The sequence below is a fragment of the Jaculus jaculus genome, chromosome 1 (assembly GCF_020740685.1).
Source record: "Jaculus jaculus isolate mJacJac1 chromosome 1, mJacJac1.mat.Y.cur, whole genome shotgun sequence".
Taxonomy (NCBI): Eukaryota; Metazoa; Chordata; class Mammalia; order Rodentia; family Dipodidae; genus Jaculus; species Jaculus jaculus.
The window spans coordinates 172,843,335-172,861,373 of NC_059102.1; the positions used below are offsets into that span (position 1 = coordinate 172,843,335).

Below are 18,039 nucleotides of genomic sequence, written 5' to 3' on the forward strand. Positions count from 1 at the left end.
TTTGATTTTGCAAAGAAAATTCACTAGCATAATGGAAACATATCTCTTTTTTGAGCATAGGTCTGCAGGGAGGTTGAGGACAAGGCCCAAGACACACCAACACATCCTAGGAAGGTGCCTTTTCCTATGCCACACTCATCCTTCTGACTTCCATCTGACCATCAAGCAAACAAAATCTCAGCTAGGCCTTAAAAACCACCAGCAGCCCAAGGAAGGCGAGCAGTCAAAATGAAATATCCAGAGAACATACAGTGTACCCACTATACAGAAGATGCCCACTCTCACCCAAGGATCCGATTCTCTTTATACCTTGACTGCTCAAGGTGCCCCCATCCCCAACAATGTTCTCAAGTTTGTCAAGGGCATCAAAACCCCCAAGACCAGAGCAAAGAAGCTGGTAGCTTCCCACAATGGCAGTCATGGCCAGAGGAGTAGAGTGGAGTTCCCAGAAGTGATAGAAAAGCCTACAGCCTTGACCCAAGGCAAAGCAAGCCATCCAGAATCCTCAGAAGCATCAGCAGCCTCGAGCTGTGATCCCAAAGGCACAGAGAGGCCTGCAGCCTCTACCCAAGGCCCCCAAAGGCACTGAAAGGTGTGGCAATAATTACAGCACTGCCTCAGTCAACTATGTTCCTGTGTCAGGCCATACCAGGACTCACCTAAAATAAATCAGGTAATACCAGCCACCATACTTATTTTCCTGGCAGATGAACAATTTTGCACTCCCTCAGCTGCAAATGAGGACTCCACATTCCTGGAGTAGAAGCCCCCAGATCACAGAAATGTGGCCTGCAGCATCTTCCCATGGTCCCAACAGCCAAGGGAGCAGACTGGACCCTATGGCCATGACACGACATGGAGGACACTCCTGAGCAGCATTCCTATATACCTCCAGTGCAGGCTTCTTTGCCTCTCTTCCTCCTACAACCTCACTTATCCTCCTATCTCTATACTACAGAGAAAATTATATTGTATTGCCTTTTAAAAAAACAGGATTTCAAGAATTGTTAATTTTTTATCATCCTGTCTGCATTGTTTCCATAGCTTTCAGAGAAAAAGATGGTTCTCAGGCAATGTCTGTCACCAGACATTTCTGGTAACAGAAATCATTTTACTGGGGCTCACTGTTCGCCCAGAATTCCAGCCTCTCCTCTTTGTACTGTTTCTCATTGTTTACACCGTCACTGTCTTAGGCAACATGGGCATGATAGTGCTAATCAGAATAGACTCTCGTCTTCACACTCCCATATACTTCTTCCTCACTAACTTGGCATTTGTGGATTTGTGCTACACGTCCACTGCAACCCCTCAGATGTTGACTAATTTCTTATCAGAGAAGAAGACCATTTCCTTTGTTGGCTGCTTTATACAGTGTTACCTTTTCATTGCTCTTCTCCTCACAGAGTTTTATATACTGGCAGCCATGGCCTATGACCGCTATGTGGCCATATGCAACCCTCTGCACTACAGTGTGAAAATGTCCAGGCGAGTCTGCATCTTTTTGGCCATATTTTCTTATGTCTATGGATTCTCAGATGGACTATTCCAGGCCATTCTGACTTTCAGAATGACCTTCTGCAGATCCAATGTCATCAACCACTTCTACTGTGCTGATCCCCCACTCATCAAGCTTTCTTGCTCTGACACTTATGTCAAAGAACATGCTATGCTAATATCAGCAGGCTTCAACCTCTCCAGTTCTCTCACCATAATCCTCGTGTCTTATGCCTTCATTATTGTTGCCATCCTCCGGATCAAGTCAGCAGAGGGAAGGCACAAGGCATTCTCCACCTGTGGCTCCCACATGATGGCTGTCACCTTATTTTATGGCACTCTGTTCTGCATGTATGTAAGACCTCCAACTGATAAGACTGTGGAGAAATCCAAAGTGATTGCTGCCTTCTACACCTTTGTAAGTCCAGTGCTGAATCTGTTGATCTACAGCCTGAGAAACAAAGATGTAAAGCAGGCCTTGAAATCTGTCCTCAGAAGAAATATTATCATGATGAGATTAATGCCTACACTTACCTGTAACTGTTTATATTATCATTTTTGTTAAATGTGCTTCCATTTTGAAGATTTTAATATTTTAATATTCTAATATTTAATATTTAATATTTTAATATTCTCTCTGGGTTTATCTTAAATGTTTTAGTTAAAATGATAATTCTTGTGAAAAAGTGACTGGCTATTATTTATTTATAATTACCACTCATGTGAGCTTAACAAGTTTGTCTGGGTTTGTATAAATTACAACTCTTCTAAATAACTCATGGGTATAGTGAATTGTGTAGTTGCTATAAAAATGCATGTCTAAAATACACATATTTATCAAACTACCAATAATCCATTAAAACAGAGGCAGAATTTTGGGAAGCCCAGGAAGTTCTAAGATGCCCCCAATGATTCAATAGTTCTCAGGTTCATGGATCCCAACTTTGGGTCCTGTTCCAAGTCATCAAAAAATTGAGGACTCAGAGGAGAGTAAATAAGAAATTATAAGAAAGATAATAGACTTAGGATCCAGAGGGAAGGCTATCAGGGAATCGCAACTAAATGAATTTTTCCTAATTCCAAGAATGCTGAGAAAGAGGAGAGGATACAAAGAAAGTCTCCCTGTTATCTCCAGGGAAGATGCCTCTGGGCAACGGTTTATAGACATGGGGAAGGCAAAGCAGAAGTGCCAAAGCCAAATGATTTCCCTCCCCTAGGGGTCAGAGAAGACCAAGAGACAGAATAAGGAGCTCAGAGCTTAAAGAGAGCACACAGGATGCAAAGCAATAATGAACACAAAAGCAAAAGAATAAAGTGCCCAACGAGGAACCAAGAGGGTCACCTCTCCCATAGGCAAGAGCCACGCCCTTACCAGAGGAGCCAGAAAGCTCGGGTCTAAGGCAAGAAGAGTCAAGAACATTTGCACATGTGACTCGGCTCCTTAATATGAGCCAAACAACCAAGAACAATGAGCCTCATCATCAGACTCTCGTGTGAGATACCTGATTGGCTGGTGGGCTCGAAAGGCTGACCTCAGTAGGAGATAGCCCACAGGTGTGCTAAGCCCCAGAAAAGTTGAAGAAGCATGAAGTCCTTCTGAGGAATTGTTGCTTGAAGCCATCTTGGAAGAGGTTGTGTCAGGTGCTGGTTTTAATCCTTCTTAGAGGAAGTCTAGTAGCTTTGTCAGACATTTAGAGTGATTGGACCCCTGAACATATCCTTGCAAGTCTTCACTTTGCTACAAATCAAAGTATGACCTGACTTCGTATGTCTTCCCTAGATCTGTTTTTCCACAAGCAACCTGGGTTCTTCCTGGAAGAAGGTCTTCTTTCCTAGGATTTAATCCTAACATTGTAATTGGTCAAGTTTAGCCCCAAGTACTTTCCTGACCCTTAACACCCCACTTCACTTCCAGGGCAGACAAGTGGCATCAATGTTCTCCTTGGGCCTCTTTCCCTGGCTGATTGTCTACAAAAAGCTACCTATCTCCTATTCTGCATTCAAACTACTTCCTTGGCATCTATGAAAAAGAACTGAAATCACAATTTTGCTTTTCATGTTCATTAGAACATGATAGATAGCAGGCAAATAATGGAGAGCACTCTTGTTGCCTGCTGGAAGATTACTGTATTAACATGGTCTATATAAATGCAGTGGTTTATTATTCAGCCCTATATAGAAGTGATGTGACAATATTGACAAATGTCGACACAGTGTACTAAAAGACAAAAGCTGGCCAATGAAAGAAAGTAATCTTAAATATATGAAGTATTTATACTAGCCAGAGTCATATGAATAGGCAGAGAGATGGAATGGGCAACATAGGGATTTCTTATGTAGGGTCTATCAGTCTTCTCTGAAGGACTATGAGTTTTGGCTATCTAAAGTAAAATTTTGTGGAGTGGTCATTGTGGTGTTGTGCACTAAAAAAGTGATAAAAATTTAGATTTTATGGTAAGTATTTTTACCAGCTGTAAACAAAAATCAAGATAAACTTTGTGTATCCTCTGTGGAATTCTTAGGATGATCATTATTAAGTGTGAAATTATGGGAAATATGCCTGAGGTGGATAATTAGATTCACATCCCAGAGTATTCCAATTAAACTCAAGAACGGTGAATTCCACAGTGGCATTCATCACTGCCAGTTCTCAGTCCTTCTGTAAATTGCCTCATGAGTGTCTCTACAACCCAAAGCTATTATAAGTAGGACATTTCCAGAGAATGAGAAAAAGAGATGTGTGTCACAACTAGTAGTAAGTCTTTCATGTTTTTCCTTCATGGTTTTTTTTTTTTTGTTGTTTTTACAGAAAAGTAGAAATTACTTCTGAGTAACAATCTGAGGGCAAATTTATCTATATTTTAAGTCATTGAATTCAGGATTGTCTAATTGTGATCCTCCTACCTCTGCTTTTTTAGTGCTGGGATTAAAGGTGTGGGCCACCATGCCCTGCTCCATGCTTGTTTCTTATTTCACAGTGGGCATGATATAAAATGAGAAAGAGAAATGGATTGTGGTTTTATGTTCCCTAGTTATAACTTGTCAAATTTTATTTCAGGAAGTTTTATATATGTATACACATATATTCATGTATATGCATAAAAATAGAAAGTATCAAAAAAGTATACATACAAAATGTCAGGATTTTTTACAATTTTACAATTCACTGGCCAACTATAACCTTAACTTTTTACAGTACATGAATACATGCTTTCACTTAGGGACCGTGTATAAAGAAGTAGAGCAGGGATGCAGGCTGTGAAGAGGAGCAATTACATTTACAATAGTTAGCATTACATATTAGTGTATATCCAGACGCTAAGTGACCTTGAAATTTGCTTGTTCAAGATCAACTAGTTGTTATCTTTCAGCAGTGGATGTCAACCATATGGATTATCACTTTCTTTGCTGAACCAAAATAAGAACAATTTCCCTAGATATCTCTAGAGAAAATTGAACTTTTGAATACCATTTACTAAAATGGCACTCTTTTGGGCCTTAAGCAGTAGACTCTGAAGTGCAATTATGGGCTAACATTAGGTATATTTTCATTTGTTTTGATCTTACTTGATACACTGATGATTTCATACTGGTGCAAAGGAGTAGGAAAGCTGTGCTCATTACCACAGTGTTTAAGGCCATCATCTCCATCTTCAGGAATGAGGGTTATTTTCACAGAGAGATCATATCCGTAGTACCACGAGATTGAGGAGTTCCTCATAGTAGGGGTGGTAAGAGGTTGATTGCAGGCATTCACTTTGTAACTGACTCAGTGTCTTCAGAATTTTTAATGAGTCAATATAAACAAATGAAGAAACAAACCAAAAATTTAAGAACCATTAACAACAGTGGATTCTTGTTGAGACTTTTTCTTACTTCTCATGTTCCCTGAATTTTTGCTCATTCATTTGTAATTTAACAGCCTACAAGATTGAAATTGGTTATACTCTTGTATAACCTGATTAGGGCCAAAGACACTTACTTTTGGGGAAGATTTCTCATTATTTATTTACTTTGTTGATAGGAGTCAGGGGCACCTGCGCAGCTTCTCCTTCCTTAACTCAACGTATATGTTCTCTAGGCACAGCTGGGTCACAAGTATATTGTCTGTTCTATTATCACAGGCTTGCCTTCTTGTAGAAAAGCCCTAACTATGACTCAATATTCTGCTTCCATGAGCTTGAAATTTTAAATTTTGAACCGGTGCCTTCACATTTCCAGTCTGACGTGGCCCAGTAGTTTATGTATTTGGTCTGAGTTTCAGGTTTTGTATCTTTTAATTCTTTCTGCCATTGCATTATCTTTCAGTTTCTACTTGTACTGCAAAGAACATCCCTAGGAAACCAGATAGTTTCTTGTTTCAAACTTGCAATCATCCTCTGGCAATACATAGGCAGCAAGACTTGTAGTTTTCTTTTTTGAGGAACCTATCTATTTTTAATTAAAACTTTTTTTAATCTTTAGGATTTCTCCAAATACCTTGCATATGTTAGACAGGGGTTCTACCACTGAGTTACATACATAGCCAGATGAGCACATCTTACAGCATTTATTTCTCTCTTGTGTGTTGTTTAGTTCCACCTTTGCAGGTAATTCATTATCTCTCATAACTCAGAACTTATAAGTCAAAATGTTAAAATTCATGAGACTGTCTTTTCAACTAGTCCTCTTACAAATCAACACAAGGATAATTTATGATTCTATCTGTTTAAATATATAGCTGAAATTCTTATCTTGTTTATTTTTCTCTGTTCTGGTAACCACCAAATATTATCTTTCTGGGGCTTCTTGGGTGTGGAAGATCTTGAAAACATCTGCAAGAAGATCTCCTCTCTCATTTATGACTGAATAAAACTACTAAAGAACATAATAGTGCAAGACCAATTGAAACTATCTGTGAATTTTATTGAATTATGCACTTCTAAGAAATATAATTACACAAATAGAGAAAAGTAAAAGGACTTCACCACATAAATTTTTAAAAATGTCTCAGGCATGTCTATATCATTCATTCTGTCTTGTGTTACTTATTTTGCTGTTTTAGTAATTCAACATGTAAAATTGACCATTATGGGATACCAATTAATAAGAAATTGTCCCTATTCTTAAAATGCTTAAATACAAAATGGATGTGTTACTGTGATATGAATGTAATTAGCATTAATCACAAATGATTTGGATAGGATGGAACTAGACAATACAAAGAAATTATAGTGGGTTCATATTTTATGCAAGTAAGATTACAAGTGCCTGTAAGCAATTAACTTGGGATACCAAGGTAGGAAGTATAGTATATATGTATATGTGTGTGTGTGTGTATGTATGTGTATATATATATATATATATATATATATATATGTATGTATGTATATATGTCATGAAGAGATGAAGAGATAAAGCTAATTCCTTATGGATGTTAGTATTAGTAATACATACAAATTTACATATTATAATAAAAATTTAAGACAAATACAAGTGAAATAATAGCCTGGTAAAAAATGCACATGAGGTATAGTAAGTTCTAGTTTGGAAAATGTATTTTAAAATAACATTCTTTAAAATGTTATTAACTTTTATCTTTTTGCATATATGATTTACCTAGTTTCCAGTGAAGCTGCTGGCTCTCAGGCAATGTCCATCACCAACTGCACGCTGATAACAGAATTCATTTTACTCGGGCTCACTGATCGCCCAGAACTGCAGCCTCTCCTCTTTGTACTGTTTCTCATTGTTTACACCGTCACTGTCTCAGGCAACATGGGCATGATAGTGCTAATCAGAATAGACTCTCGTCTTCACACTCCCATGTACTTCTTCCTCACTAACTTGGCATTTGTGGATTTGTGCTACACGTCCACTGCAACCCCTCAGATGTTGACTAATTTCTTATCAGAGAAGAAGACCATTTCCTTTGTTGGCTGCTTTATACAGTGTTACCTTTTCATTGCTCTTCTCCTCACAGAGTTTTATATACTGGCAGCCATGGCCTATGACCGCTATGTGGCCATATGCAACCCTCTGCACTACAGTGTGAAAATGTCCAGGCGAGTCTGCATCTTTTTGGCCCTATTTCCTTATGTCTATGGATTCTCAGATGGGCTATTCCAGGCCATTCTGACTTTCAGAATGACCTTCTGCAGATCCAATGTCATCAACCACTTCTACTGTGCTGATCCCCCACTCATCAAGCTTTCTTGCTCTGACACTTATGTCAAAGAACATGCTATGCTAATATCAGCAGGCTTCAACCTCTCCAGTTCTCTCACCATAATCCTCATGTCTTATGCCTTCATTATTGTTGCCATTCTCCGGATCAAGTCAGCAGAGGGAAGGCACAAGGCATTCTCCACCTGTGGCTCCCACATGATGGCTGTCACCTTATTTTATGGCACTCTGTTCTGTATGTATGTAAGACCCCCAACTGATAAGACTGTGGAGGAATCGAAAGTGATTGCTGTCTTCTACACCTTTGTAAGTCCAGTGCTGAATCCATTGATCTACAGCCTGAGAAACAAAGATGTAAAACAGGCCTTGAAATCCATCCTCAGAAGAAATACTATCATGATGAGATAAATGACTTCAGTTACTTGGAAAGTGTGTGTATTATTTGGCTCAATGTGCTTCCATTTTGAAAATGTATTTTAATATTCTCTCTAGGTTATCTTAAATGTTTTAGTTAAAATGATAATGCCTGCCAATAAGTGACCTGCTATTATTTACTTATAATTACCACTCATGTGAGCTTAACAAGTTTGTCAGAGTTTGTATATATTGCAATTGTTTAAATAACTCATGTCTATAGTGAATCACGTAGTTGCTATAAAATGCATAGCATGCCTCGATCATTAAAATACACACATTTACAAAACTAACATATAATCCATTAAAACAAAGGCAGAATGTTTAGAGGCCAGGGAGGTCCTAAGATGTCCCCAAGGATGCATAGATCTCAGTTCCATGGATCCCAAATTTGGGTCCTGTTCCAATTCATCCAAAAACTGAGAACGCCGAGGATGGTAAATAAGGAATTATGAAGGATATTGAAGAGAATTAGGATCCAGAGAGAAAGCTAGCAGGGAATCCCAAGCAAATGAATTTTTCCTAATTCCAAGCACACTGAGAGGAGGGGTACAGAGGAAGTCTCCCTGTTATCTCCAGGGAAGATGCCTCTGGGCAATGGAAGGCAAAGCAGAAGTGCCAAAGCCAAATGATTTCCCTCCCCTAGGGGTCAGAGAAGACCAAGAGACAGAATAAGGAGCTCAGAGCTTAAAGAGAGCACACAGGATGCAAAGCAATAATGAACACAAAAGCAAAAGAATAAAGTGCCCAACGAGGAACCAAGAGGGTCACCTCTCCCATAGGAAAGAGCCACACCCTTACCAGAGGAGCCAGAAAGCTCGGGTCTAAGGCAAGAAGAGTCAAGAACATTTGCACATGTGACTCGGCTCCTTAATATGAGCCAAACAACCAAGAACAATGAGCCTCATCATCAGACTCTCGTGTGAGATACCTGATTGGCTGGTGGGCTCGAAAGGCTGACCTCAGTAGGAGATAGCCCACAGGTGTGCTAAGCCCAGAAAAGTTGAAGAAGCATGAAGTCCTTCTGAGGAATTGTTGCTTGAAGCCATCTTGGAAGAGGTTGTGTCAGGTGCTGGTTTTAATCCTTCTTAGAAGAAGTCTAGTAGCTTTGTCAGACATTTAGAGTGATTGGACCCCTGAACATATCCTTGCAAGTCTTCACTTTGCTAGAAATCAAAAGTATGACCTGACTTCGTATGTCTTCCCTAGATCTGTTTTTCCACAAGCAACCTGGGTCCTTCCTGGAAGAAGGTCTTCTTTCCTAGGATTTAATCCTAACATTGTAATTGGTCAAGTTTAGGCCCAAGTACTTTCCTGACCCTTAACACCCCACTTCACTTCCAGGGCAGACAAGGTGGCATCCATGTTCTCCTTGGGCCTCTTTCCCTGGCTGATTGTCTACCAAAAAGTATTCTGCATTGAAATACTTCCTTGGCATTTATAAAGAAGAATTGAAATCAATATTTTGCTTTTCATGTTCATTACAACATGATAAGCAACGGGCAAATAATGGAGAGCACTCTGTTGTGTTCTAGAAGATGACTACATTAAAATGCAGTATATAAATGCATTGGCTTATTATTCAGCCTTATAGTAAAGCGATTCTGCTATATGTGACAATCATCGACGCATTGTCCTAAAAGAAAGAAGCCAGCCAATGAAGGAAAATAATCTTAAATATATGAAGAATTTATACTAGCCAAAGTCATATGAACAGAGCAGAGAGGTGGAATGGGTAACTTAGGTAACATAGGGATTTCTTATTTAAGGTCTATAAATGTTATCTGTGAAGGAAGATCAGTTTTGGCTATCTAAAGTAAAATTTTCTCTCTGGCATGGTTACCATAGACTTGTGCACTAAAAAAGTAAAAAGAATTTAGATTTTATGGTAAATATTTTTACCAGCTGAAAGTAAAATCAAGATAAACTTTGTTTATCCTCTACAGATTTCATTGGATGGGCATCATTAAGTATGAAATTATGGGAAATATTCCTGAGGTGGATAATTATATTCATATCCCAGAATATTCCAATTAAGCTCAAGAAGGGTAAATTCCACTGAGACATTCATCACTGCTAGTCCTCAGTCCCTCAGTAAATTGCTTTAAGCGTGTCTCCACCACCCTAATGCTGGTATAAGTAGGACATAAGATTGAGCTTTCAGAAGCACTGATAAATTTCCAGAGAATGAGAAAAGAGATGTGTGTTACAACTAGAAGTAAGTCTTTGAGCTTTTACCTCCATTTTTTTCCCAGTAAAATAGAAATTATTGTAGAGTAAAAAATTGAGGGCAAATTTATCTATAATTTAGTGCATTAAAAGTCAGGATTGGGAGATGGGCATTGGTGGCCCATGACTTTAATCCCAGCACTCGGGAGGCAGAGGTAGGAGGATCGCTTTGAGTTTCAGGCCATCCTGAGACTACACAGTGAATTCCAGGCCAGCCTGGACTAGAGTGAGACCCTACCTTGAAAAACAAAAACAACAAGAACAAAAAATGTCAAAATTGGCTGAAGGCAATCCTCCTACTTCTGCCTTCTGAGTGCTGGGATTAAAGATGTGGGCCGCCATGCTGGCTCCATGCTTGGTCTCTTATCTCACAGTGGGCATGAGATAAAACGACAAAGCGAAATGGACTGTGGCTTTCTATTCCCTGCTTATAACTTTTCACACATTATTTCAGGATGTTTTATACACATGCACACATATATTCATGTATATGCATAAAAATAGAATGTACCAAAAATATATGAAGAACAAAAAGTCAGGGTTTTGTACAATTTTACAATATACTGGCCAACTATAACCTTAACTTTTTATAGTAAATGAAGACATGCTTTCTTTAAGAGACTGTATACAAAGAAGTAGAGTATGGATGCAGGCTGTGAAGAGAAACAATTACATTTACAATAGTTAGCATTGTAATGTATATGTAATGTATATGTATATTAGTGTATATCAGCTACTGGATATGCTAGCAAACATTTTCATCCAAAAGTTAAGTGATTAGAAATTTGCTTATTCATGATCAGCTAGTTGTTATCTTTTTGCAGTGCATGTCAACCATATGGATTATCTCTTATTTTACAGGAATAAAATAAGAAAATTTTCCCTAGATATCTTTAGAGAAAATTGAACTTTTGAACACCATTTACTAAAGTTATAACCTGGCACTCTCTTTGGTCCTAAGCATTAGACTTTGAAGTGCAGTTATGGGATAACATTAGGTATATTTTCATTTGGTTTGATCTTAGTTGATACATTGATGATCTCACACTGGCACAAAGGATTGGGAAAGCTGTACTCACTACCTCAGAGTTTAAGGCCATCTTCAGAGGAGGAATGAGGGTTATTTTCACAGAGAGATCATATCCTTAGTACCACGAGATTGAGGAGTTCCTCATAGTAGGGGTGGTAAGAGGTTGATTGCAGGCATTCACTTTGTAACTGACTCAGTGTCTTCAGAGTCAATATAAATAAATGAGTCAATATAAATAAATGAAGAAACAAACCAAAAATTTAAGAACCATTACAACAGTGAATTCTTGTTGAGACTTTTTCTTACTTCTCATGTTCCCTGAATTTTTGCTCATTCATTTGTAATTTATCAGCCTACAAAATTTATGCTTTTGAAATTGGTTATACTCTTGTATAACCTGATTAGGGCCAAAGACACTTACTTTTGGGAAAGATTTCTCAATATTTATTTACTTTGGAGTCAGGGGCACCTGTGCAGCTTCTCCTTCCTTAACTCCACTGTGAATTCTTACTGTATATGTCCACCAGGCACAGCTGGGTCACAAGTATATTGTCTGTTCTATTATTACAGGCTTGCCTTCTTGTTAAAAAGCCCTAACTATGACTCAATATTCTGCTTCCATGAGCTTGAAGTTTTTAAATTTTGAACCGGTGTCTTCACATTTCCAGTCTGACTTGGCCCAGTAGTTTATGTATTTGGTCTGAGTTTTAGGTTTTGTATCTTTTCATTCTTTCTGCCATTGCATTATCTTTCGGTTTCTACTTGTACTACAAAGTACATCCCTAGGAAACCAGATGGTTTCTTGTTTCAAACTTGCAATCATCCTCTGGCAATACACAGGCAACCAGACTTGTGCTTTTCTTTTTTGAGGAACCTATCTTTTTAAAATTACAACTTTTTTTTTTTTTAATCTTGAGGATTACTCCAACTGTCTTGCATATGTTAGGGCCTCTACTACTGAGTATATACATAGACAGATGAGCATATTTCACTCACAGCATTTAATTCTCTCTTGTGAATAGTGTAGTTCCATTTACTGGTAATTGCATTAACTCTCAGAACTTAGAACGTATAAGTCAAAGAAGTTTAAAATTTATGAGACTGAGTTGTCTACTAGTCCTCTTACAAAAATACAAGGATAATTTATAATTCTGTCTGTTTAAATGTATAGCTGAAATTCTTGTTTATTTTTCTCTGTTCCAGTAACCACCATTTGTTATCTTTCTGGGGCTTCTTGGATATGGAAGATTTTGAAAATATGCACAAAAGGGTCTCCTGTAGCTCAGACTTGCGTCAAATTGCCTATGAAAACAGAGATGATCTTAAACATCTGAACCTCCTGCTTCCACCTCCAAAGTACTAGCTCTTGAATTGCAGGTTTGTGTGTCCACACCCAGTTCTACTGTGTTAATGATCAAACTCCATGCTTTGCTCATGATAGGCCAAGCCTTTTACCAAGTGAGGAAAATTTCTCATCCTAGAAAATTCTTGAAAAGCAGCTTCAACAACCTCTGTTGCTATTCTTCATGGGAACATAGTAGGTAGAGTTGTGTCAGACTTTCAGTGGAATAAAATTTTTGATGTAAAGCAAATCCAGGATTATTTTCCTTGTCATAACGAATCTAAACCCACAATTACTCTTCCAAAGAGAGATCTCTCACTTAATGTTCTGTTTATCCTTCCTAGAAAACTCTTCTGCAACTAGCCACCCATCATCTTCTTTCTGTTTGTGACAAAAGAACATGATTAAAGTGAGGTCTTCCTGACGTACACATCTGCCACTTGAAACAACATTTATTCAAATATTATTAATTTCTAAGTACCAGAAACATTGTAGATGTCAGGTATTTTTAAAGATAATGTTTGTTTTCTGGAATCTGTTGCTCACCCACTCAATGAGTACATTGGGTATTAGGATCATTTAATGAGCATTTAATATGATGCTCATTGAGAGGCAGATAAGACAGACATTACTTGACATTTTCAAATGTTAAATACCAGTGACTATATAACTAATAGGCAGTACTCCAAACCCATTTCTAATATAAAAATGTATTCTTTCACACACAAGTAGGAGCAATATATACATTAGATGCAAGTAATCAAAGGACATGAGTTGATTCCATTTCTATGTTGAAGGTAAAAATTTATGCACTGTGTAATGATATCTTGACAGTCACTGTCCCCAAATGTATTATCACATATCCCAAGACCTTTAAGGTCTGCCTATGGGATGCCTTAATTAAAGTTAAGTTTATACAATAATGTTTAATAAAATATATTCCCAAATCAGACATTCTTATATATTTATGTCAGATAATGCATTCATTGTTGGCTGGAATTTAACTTGGCTAATTTCCTATTCTTCACTTTTATGGAAAGTAACATGAAAATTATAATTATTTCTCTTTAGTAGATTTTGTGAAATCTGTTAATGCATGCAAAATGGTTTAGCTTAGAATTATATGTGACAATGTGTAAAGACCCATATAGTCATCAGTAGCTATTACTATTACATTTAAAGACTGTTATGTATGTATTGCTCTGCATATAAAAGCAACAGAGACAAATTTACTTGAAGACTAATTTACTTTCTCTTTTTTCCTGTTTTTACTTTTCATTTTATTAATTTAATTAATTTATTTCTTTTTCTCAATTTTTATTAACATCTTCCATGATTATAAAAAATATCCCATGGTAATACTCTCCCTCCCCCCCCACTTTCTCCTTTGAAATTTCATTCTCCATCATATCCCCTCCCCGTCTCAATCAGTCTCTCTTTTATTTTGATGTTGAAGACTAATTTTCTAATTTTCTAATGTTTTTTAATTTTTCTAATTTTCTAATTTTCGAATGTTTTCTAAGTTCAGTATGGGGATTAAAGTTGTACTGAGATCTGATTTTGAAAATCTGTTAGAAATATTTAAATATAAGAAGAAGAGCAAAATTTTGAGTACTATAAGAGACAGGTAAAGGGAATTGTTTGTTAATTGGGTGAGTCATAAGAAGTAAAATACTATGGATGTTTCTGTACTCAACACTCTATATGTTAATTATGAAAGACCTAATTTCATGTCTTTGTAAATATATCAATTTATTATTGTTACTTTTCTGCTACACTATGAGATATTTTACCAATGTGATAACTACTTATTCATGCATTTGATAAATGGCAGAGTTAGAATTAAACTTTGGATATCATACATTTCAAGCAAGTGCCTACTATTAAGGTACAACCCAACTATTTCCTGTCACTGTGATGGGATCTTTTATAGCTATGTTCTGCAAAGACTTCAGTTAGAATATTCTTGATATTTTGTTTCAAATTGTGTATATGTTTGATCACAATAAGTCTCACTGTAGGTTTACATGCTTGCATGGACCAAGCTTTCACACCCATCCTCCATACTACCCATCTTTGCTATTACCTCTCCTCTCCCTTATCCCTCTTCTTTACCCTGCAATAAAAATATATTTTTATTACATAGATATATTTAAATAATAAAACAAGATACATTTTTGTATATTTTTATTGTATAATGACATCTGGTTTCACGTATTTTCATTTTTATTGTAAAATGACATCTAGTTTCATGTATTTTCCTGCATATGACATGATCCTCTCTTATTTATGACTGAATAAAACTCTAGTAAAGAGCACAATATTACATTACTATTTGGATTTATCTGAATTTTTTTGAATCATAGATGTCTAAGAAATTTAATTTACACAAATATGGAAAAGTACAGTTATTTCCCCACATACCAAATATTTTAAAAATCCCTCAGGCATGTGCATATAACTCATTCTGTCTTATTTACTTATTTTTATATTTTAGTAATTCACTATATAAAATTGAACATTGTCCCTCCATTTAAAATGCTAGAGGAGAAAATGGAGTTGTAACTGTGATATGACTGTGATTAGCATTCATCACAGGTGATTTGCATATGCTAGAACTAGAGAATATAAAGAGATTACAGCAGGTTCATATTTCATGGGAGTCAGATTTCAAATACCTCAAAGTAGCATTTAACCTGGGATACCAGAATAGGAAATACAGTATAGAAACATGTCATGATGAGATGGAAAAGATATAGCTAATTTCTTATGGATGTCAGCATAAGTAATACACACAAAGATACATATTATAATAAAAATTTAAGACAAGACAAAAGAAATAATAGCTTGGTAAAAATATGCACATGAGATGTAGTAAGATGGAAGATGTATTTTAAAAACAGCATGCTTTAAACTATTATTAACTTTTATCTTTCTGTATACATGATTTACCTAGCTTCCAGTGAAGCCGCTGGCTCTCAGGCAATGTCCATCACCAACAGCACCCTGGTAACAGAATTCATTTTACTCGGGCTCACTGATCGCCCAGAACTGCAGCCTCTCCTCTTTGTACTGTTTCTCATTGTTTACACCGTCACTGTCTCAGGCAACATGGGCATGATAGTGCTAATCAGAATAGACTCTCGTCTTCACACTCCCATGTACTTCTTCCTCACTAACTTGGCATTTGTGGATTTGTGCTACACGTCCACTGCAACCCCTCAGATGTTGACTAATTTCTTATCAGAGAAGAAGACCATTTCCTTTGTTGGCTGCTTTATACAGTGTTACCTTTTCATTGCTCTTCTCCTCACAGAGTTTTATATACTGGCAGCCATGGCCTATGACCGCTATGTGGCCATATGCAACCCTCTGCACTACAGTGTGAAAATGTCCAGGCGAGTCTGCATCTTTTTGGCCCTATTTCCTTATGTCTATGGATTCTCAGATGGGCTATTCCAGGCCATTCTGACTTTCAGAATGACCTTCTGCAGATCCAATGTCATCAACCACTTCTACTGTGCTGATCCCCCACTCATCAAGCTTTCTTGCTCTGACACTTATGTCAAAGAACATGCTATGCTAATATCAGCAAGCTTCAACCTCTCCAGTTCTCTCACCATAATCCTCGTGTCTTATGCCTTCATTATTGTTGCCATCCTCCGGATCAAGTCAGCAGAGGGAAGGCACAAGGCATTCTCCACCTGTGGCTCCCACATGATGGCTGTCACCTTATTTTATGGCACTCTGTTCTGTATGTATGTAAGACCTCCAACTGATAAGACTGTGGAGGAATCGAAAGTGATTGCTGTCTTCTACACCTTTGTAAGTCCAGTGCTGAATCCATTGATCTACAGCCTGAGGAACAAAGATGTAAAGCAGGCCTGGAAATCTGTCCTCAGAAGAAATGTAAGGATGGGCTAAATCCCTTCACTTTCCTGCACAACTTTTATAATTTTGATTCAGGTGCATTTGCATTTTGTTATTGCTTTATTATCTCTTTGAGCATGCCTTATTTATCTTGCTTAGAATTTTCATATTAGGAGCAAATGAACCTTCATTATTCTTATAGGTCTTCCTTCTCAATATGTACTGTGTGGACCATTGCTCATTTTCAATATTACTTGATTTAAACTCACCAATGAGGCATATTCCTAGGCATGCCAGTAAGGAGTTTTACTTCAGGAGGAAAATGTCACCCTAGTATTTAGCATTGACTTCATCCAGACTCTCCTAAATGGAATAACATACCAAGTAAGGAGAAAATATGACCACAATCAGTCATCACTCTGTTTCCTTGTTTGTGTAAGCCTCATATTTCCCTACATGCTTTCCAACTATGATTGATCATATCCATTTTTAAGCCATTATAGGAAAGTAATAATTCTTTCCTTCTTTCTTTGTCTGGTATTTTCTCACAGTCATGAGAAAAGTTAACTATTACACATCTGTAGCATTGGTCTTACCTTAGGGGGTGTGAGAAATGCAGAATCACATTCTTCACCTCAAGTCTGTTGTGCTGAACTTGCTATCTTTGATAAATTTCTGCAATATTGATAGGCAGGTTGAACATTGAGTTAACCAAAAACCATGTTGCCTTCTGGGACATTTAGCACAGGTGTGGCTTATTATTTAATGGGAATTTTTGTTTACACAGGTATGAGTTTGATACTGTTTTTACAATTCTACCAGCTTTGATGGTAGTAAAACGAAGGAACAAATATTAAATAGAGGACATGTCCTTCTACGAGTGTATGGCCACTTTGCTTTAAGAAGTATTTGGTTTTGAGAAAGACCTGAGAGGTAGAATCAGTTGACTAAGTTCTTGGATGTGGACAGTGGCTCCTGAGTTAGTGTCATGAAAGCATGCAAATGGCGATGTCATGCTCTTGAGTTACAGGACCCTGGGAAAACTGAACTGGGAATGAGTCATGATACGATTTTTTAAAGAACAATACTGTAACAATTTATATTTTTAAGAATTTACAAACCAGTTCATAAATCAAAACCCTCTTTTGATTATAATAAACCATTCTGAAGTGGCACTAATTATTTCTGTGGTAAAAATAAGAAATGAAAGTAGAAAGATAGCCAATTTCAAATTAATTCCCCTTATAATCTCAATTTTGGTTGATATTATTTCTCTGATTAGAGAGTTGGGGTGCTATAAACCAGAAGCCAAACTATCCTAGACTATGTTTAGTGCTTCTAGAGCCATTTATTGATCACCTCTAAGTGATCTAACATCCTGAGACAACTAGGAAAATACTTTTGGATTGTATAAACAGAACCCCTTGCTTTCACTAACGCAAAGACTAAGAATGCCATCAGAAAGCATCTGATGTCTAAAGTAGTGATTTCCCCA

The 18,039-nt window shown here is 37.2% G+C and overlaps 3 protein-coding genes across 3 annotated transcripts; all 3 read left to right on the forward strand.

Moving 5' to 3' along the window:
* The first annotated feature begins 271 nt into the window (after nucleotides 1-271).
* Nucleotides 272-2,059, forward strand: LOC101608154 (olfactory receptor 5M11-like). The gene is made up of 2 exons (XM_012950957.2): nucleotides 272-582; nucleotides 1,045-2,059. Exons 1-2 carry the CDS (start codon nucleotides 272-274, stop codon nucleotides 2,057-2,059), a joined length of 1,326 nt encoding a protein of 441 aa, XP_012806411.2.
* Nucleotides 2,060-7,125: 5,066 nt separating this feature from the next.
* LOC123457614 (olfactory receptor 5M11) lies at nucleotides 7,126-8,067 on the forward strand. Its single transcript, XM_045141496.1, has one exon. It carries the CDS (start codon nucleotides 7,126-7,128, stop codon nucleotides 8,065-8,067), a length of 942 nt encoding a protein of 313 aa, XP_044997431.1.
* A 7,592-nt stretch (nucleotides 8,068-15,659) lies between these two features.
* On the forward strand, nucleotides 15,660-16,598 carry LOC101608450 (olfactory receptor 5M11). The gene has a single exon (XM_004667618.2). The coding sequence runs from the start codon at nucleotides 15,660-15,662 to the stop codon at nucleotides 16,596-16,598; it is 939 nt and encodes a 312-aa protein (XP_004667675.2).
* Nucleotides 16,599-18,039: the final 1,441 nt, after the last annotated feature.

Excerpts from the sequence above, each read along its gene's own strand:
- LOC101608450 (XM_004667618.2), top strand. The coding sequence starts at position 15,660 with ATGTCCATCACCAACAGCACCCTGGTAACAGAATTCATTTTACTCGGG.
- LOC101608154 (XM_012950957.2), top strand. The coding sequence starts at position 272 with ATGCCCACTCTCACCCAAGGATCCGATTCTCTTTATACCTTGACTGCT. Across the intron at positions 583-1,044 it reads TCTACCCAAGGCCCCCAAAG|CTTTCAGAGAAAAAGATGGT; the intron begins GCACTGAAAGGT and ends TTGTTTCCATAG.
- LOC123457614 (XM_045141496.1), top strand. The coding sequence starts at position 7,126 with ATGTCCATCACCAACTGCACGCTGATAACAGAATTCATTTTACTCGGG.